Genomic DNA, 5,455 nt, shown 5'->3' with positions numbered 1-5,455 from the left:
CGCCACGCCACGCCTCACACGCACACCTTTTTGCTTCTCAAGCTTTTATTTTTGCACGTTTTACACGTTCTGTAACGGCTGCATGCGGGTAACGGAAGCAAAACTTGTGCGTAACGGTCCCTTGGATTCAGCGGGGGTTACACCTCTCATCACCTATAAAAGCAGGCTTGGAGCTCATTCAGAAACACACCAACGAAGAGGAAAACTTCTAAACTCTCTTCTCTTCTCTACTCTCATACCTCCAAGAAATTTCGGCTACATATTTATATTTCTATTTGCTGGGCAACCGTTTTCGTCTGAGCATAAGCTCTGTGACTCACGCCCGAGTGCAGAGGCCGGCCGATTCCGGGGGTTTTTACCGTTAGGGGAGAGAGGACAAATTACGCCAGGGCGATAGGCGGGTCCTTAATCTTCTAGGGCAGTGATATCATGACTGCTCCCGATCAGACCTGAATTTTCTAACTCTTTAATTTGTTTTTATATTATTATATTCATGTTTTGACACCATGTCTAGACTATACACGTAATCAAAATATTCTTGATGCCCTAAAAAAACTAACTTTCGATTATCTTTTTTTTTTCTAGTCTTATTAAACGGATTGACATGGCGCTCTGGGGGTAGCTGCGCTCCTAGAAATTCCGATATTACTTATTTATCCCCTTGTGGAATTAAAATCTTTTCCCCGTAATTTAAGCAATTTGCACACCAGCCCTCTCAGACTTGTTTGGATTGAGGGGAATGAGGGTGAAGGAAAGTTAGGGGAACCATTCACCTCCATTCACCTTGTTTGGGAACACTTAGGAGGTTCACCCTAGTTCCCCTTGGTTCACCCCCTAATAATATAAAAATTGTTACCCCCAAATTGGGGTGTAACCAAGGAGAAGAGAACTTCCTTCCCTTTTCTTCCCTTCCCTTCACTCAGTTTCCCTTAACTCCCCTTCACCCCTCCAAATCCAAACAGGCCAGCCTATTCCTTAGGGCCGAGTAATCAAAGCCCAAACACTTAAAACCCAAAATGCCCAAACAAGCACTAGACCCAAAACCCAGTACCCAGCGTCTACTCTCTCTCTGGATCGCGTCGGGACTTGCTTCCTCCATCTCCAGCCGAGCCTCCTCATCGCCTCCTTGAATCCCTCCAATTTCCAAGCCCTAGGTAAATGTCTGCAAACCGACAAAACTCATTAAATAAAGACCCTAATTAGTTCTAATAGGAAGATATCAGCTTTTTATACCAAGGAAAAGAAAATGTTGGGAAAACGGTAGAAGAGATAGGCTTGCACGGTGGCGAGTGTACTGTGGATTTTAATTTTTTTTTAATTTCTATTTTTCGCTTGCTTAAAGAGTTATGAATGAATCAATCATGATGCTTTGATGTTTCGTAAGAGAAACACATGCACTTCATGTTAAATTTAGTCTTTCTCAATGATGATTCTTTGATATTCCCTGTAGCTTTAATATCTATATTTTATTGTTAGGTAAATAGATACTTGTCGTCTGCCCCCCAAGCAATTTTTTTGTGAACCCACCATTGAAAGATAAAAACCCTAGAAGAAAAGAAGAAGGAGAAAAAAAATGTTCTTCCACATTCAATTAGAGCGCAACATGCAACTCCACCCCCGCCATTTCGGGCCCCACCTCCGCGACAAGCTCGTCGCCAAGCTCATGAAGGACGTCGAAGGCACCTGCAGGTCTCTCTTCTCCCCTCTTCGCAAACCCTAAATAATTTTTGGTATAAATATCAAGTTGTGCCCTTCTCAAAATCCAATTTTCTCAATCAAAAGCGGACGTCACGGGTTTGTCGTTGCTATCACTGGCGTCGATGACATTGGAAAAGGCCTCATCAGGGAGGGCACTGGATTTGTTACTTTCCCTGTTAAGTATCAGTGCGTCGTTTTCAGACCTTTCAAAGGGGAGATTCTTGAAGCTGTAGTTACTATGGTCAATAAGGTCCGGTTTTTATTGTAAAGTTTGGATCTTGTTATTGATTTTAGTTGAAATTTAATGGGGCTCTTATGAGTTTGTTTGTGATTTTTGTGCAGATGGGTTTCTTTGCGGAAGCGGGGCCGGTGCAGATCTTCGTGTCGAATCATGTGAGTTTTTGGGTTCTGATTTGATAGAGTTGTGAGCTTTTAAGTTTTTGTTCGAGTGAAGTTTTGGGTTTCCCCCCCAAATGTGCTGAAATATTCATTGAACAAAGAGGTATAATGTTTAATAAGTATATATTGCTTCTCAACTGAGCAACTTTGAATGATCAGTGCTGCAAATTTTGTCGAGTGAGAATTATTGTTCTCGTTGTTATCCTTTGGATAGAAGATTTATAAATTATTCATAAGGTTTTGGTTTTGACTATTTTTCGTCTTTTAAATTCATGCTCATCTAAAGTTTAGGTTTTCTCAAACTTGGAACTGATCTTTTTTTAATAAACAAAACAGAAATCCACCTGCAACCCCGTTAGTTTAGCTGAAATATCAGCAGTAACATTAATATTCAAGTTACTTACTGTACTTCATTGAGGAAGTTAAATGACTAACTTTGATCAACTTTACCGAAATTAACATGAATACCAAAGAAGTGATTTCACATTGATGAATTTTTTTAGCCATGAGGTATTATAGAGTATTGTCTGATTTTGTTAAAGACAAATGCATGTCACAACCCTGAAGGAAATTTGAGATTTATACATTGCCTTGGTCCTTATTCTCTGTAGGCCTTCTTGTATTTTCTGTGGTACTATATAGTTACAGGCCTATAGCAGATGTGTTGAAAATAAAATATTGAAAATTGCATTCAGTTGAAGCATCATCATTCAATTTTTCTCAACCAACCTTACTATGGAGCGTAACTTAGGCTGACACTTAGTCGAGCTAGGTTTAGTGGCTGATTGGCAAACTATCTATAACATTTAGGTCTACAAACAGAACACTTTGTCATGGTATTGAATGTAGAATGTAGTGTATTTCTATAAGCATCACTGCCTCTCTTAACTGTTGCATTTCTGGTCTTTTAGTTGATCCCTGATGATATGGAGTTCCAATCAGGAGATGTTCCGAACTACACTACATCAGATGGATCGGTAAGTCTCCATCTTTGATCTTCTTGCTCAAATTGATTTCATACTTGCAAATGAAAATGACTCTTTGAGTCATATCTTTGGGTGTGGTTGGTAACTTGGTATCATACAATTGCTTGTTCTTTGTGTTTGCACTAGAAAATTTGGAGTTAGCTATTGCTTGAAAAGAAAAATAGGTGGACTAGTATGTTCAAAATTTTTTTATCATTCATTTCACATCGTGTCTAGAGCACACTTGCGCGATTCCTTGGACTCCCTCTAAACGTGGTGCAGTTCTGCCGATCGATTCCTACTACATTTGCAAACCGATTCTCTCCAATACACGAATTGGTTCCAAAATTGGATACCGCTTACAAGTATGCTTACAAGTATGTGGGGTGTAAAGCTCCTCTAAGTGCACATGCGCAAGACGCAATGCAATGTGCGCAATTAAGTGAAGGGAGACACGCAATAAAATATATAAGTCAATGATTTTACTGTAACTAAATATCTATGTTAATAAAACGTGAAATGAAACTATGATTCCAATATGAGCTTGTGAAAAGAAAAACAACCACCAAAAAATGATTTCCATAAAAAAGTAGCATTTAAGTATTTGTATGCAAAAATATTGAAATGCATAATTAGCTTTCTATTTTCTAATTTTCTATTATACACTTTAAAAATGGTAAGTGCACTCAATGTATCACTAACGACTTGCGTACTGAAGCAAGTTACACCTGCTCGAATCTAAGTTTTCTAAGAGGCGAATTGCATAACCGAATTTGTACCACAACTTGCTATGTGTTGCATATTGTGTAACTATGGTCTAGAGATCAGTATATAATCAGGGGGCAAGAAGAAATGAAAGTCTTATGGAAACCAGACCCTGTAGAAGAACCAATAGAATATGTAATTACCAAATACTCTAGAGTTGATATATGTTTATCCTAAAATTTCCATATTACATCCACAATCTTTCCTGAAATGAGATTTGACACACAACAAAATAGATTTTGAAAAGCAGCTTATACATAAAAGCTTCTTGAATAGGGGTCTGCTCAAACAATTGTCACTCAAAATTCCTAAGATTTATGTGCACAAACACAAATTTATACACATGTATAATGTATTATGGTCCTGCTAGTGTATGTTTTCGCTCTTCTATTTTCTAATATAAGTGCATATACAACATGGCCATAGGCATTCATGTCGTGAGCTATAAGCATTTTCTTTATGTTGCGCGCATATCCAAAAAAGATAAGTTTCGGGTTTATCTTGCACCTACTATTTTATTTAATTGGAATGCAAATTGGACCTTTGATATATAGAAGGTCCTGTGAGTCAAAGCTCTAATATCATGATAACCTAAAACCCGCCTTGCAAGATTTCAAGGATAAGGACTAATGTGGAATTTGGATTTAAAATTTGTTAAGTTCTTTTCTCGTTTAACAGAAAAAAATGTGGAATGTCAAGAAGAATATATCGAAAAGAGGATTATAAGACGGAATTACTGAATTATCGTCAAAACTAACCTTTAATCCAGCTCCACCTACTATAAAGGTTTAAAAAGTCGAGTGAAAAGACATTGGTGATGAAGTAACGAGACCTTAATCTTTATAAACAAAACTAAATCCGTTCAACTCTAGATATCGATTAGAACTCTCTCCAGGATAGAGATAAATTGTCAAAAATTAGTCCTGACCAGCATTGTAAATTTTACATATTTGTGAGCTTGAATGCCACAATATAACGGTAGATTTGATATGATTTGACATACATCATTTTCATTAACTATCCTCGACATGTCGGATTTGATTTGACATCACATGCTATTTACCCAAATGTCTTTGACATGGTATTTTTGCATATGAATTATAAGTTTTTGCTTGTTCATTATATTCTTATTCATTTGTTATGTTAATTGATTATAAATTAGAATGTACTATGTATGGATCTTGTTGTATTTTTTTGTTTATTTTAGTGTATAGTATTTTCTTTCGACATGCAAATAAAATCAAGAAATTGTGAATGCTTGTCCTATCGGTCTAACTTGCTGTGATGCTTTGCAGGTGAAAATTCAAAAAGAGTGTGAAGTACGATTAAAGATAATTGGAACCCGTGTTGATGCCACGGAAATTGTATGTCTTTCTGCATCTATTTTTTCCATTTTTTTAGTACTTTTATAGATTTATTCTTTCTAACCTGCTAATTGATATTCCATGCTAGTTAGTTTTCTTATGAGCTATATCATCAGTAACTGACCCTCTCTTGTCTTTGCTGTTGACTGTGTTTAGTTGAGTTTGCTGATACAGCATTTTTGAACAATCTTACCCTATTTGAAAATCATGTCTTGTGTGTGGGCGTCACCAGCATATGCTTGCCTTTTGTTTGTTGATGTATAT

At 37.0% G+C, this 5,455-nt stretch overlaps 1 protein-coding gene across 1 annotated transcript; it reads left to right on the top strand.

Moving 5' to 3' along the window:
* LOC109835422 (DNA-directed RNA polymerase II subunit RPB7-like) lies at positions 1,093–5,239 on the top strand. Its single transcript, XM_020403396.1, has 6 exons — positions 1,093–1,154; positions 1,477–1,689; positions 1,783–1,948; positions 2,041–2,091; positions 3,009–3,074; positions 5,123–5,239. Exons 2-6 carry the CDS (start codon positions 1,574–1,576, stop codon positions 5,237–5,239), a joined length of 516 nt encoding a protein of 171 aa, XP_020258985.1. The 5' UTR covers positions 1,093–1,154; positions 1,477–1,573.

Source organism: Asparagus officinalis, chromosome 3 (genome assembly GCF_001876935.1).
Source record: "Asparagus officinalis chromosome 3, Aspof.V1, whole genome shotgun sequence".
NCBI lineage: Eukaryota > Viridiplantae > Streptophyta > Magnoliopsida > Asparagales > Asparagaceae > Asparagus > Asparagus officinalis.
Note: the sequence above shows the minus strand (reverse complement) of the source record. Positions and strands in the feature narration are given on the sequence as shown.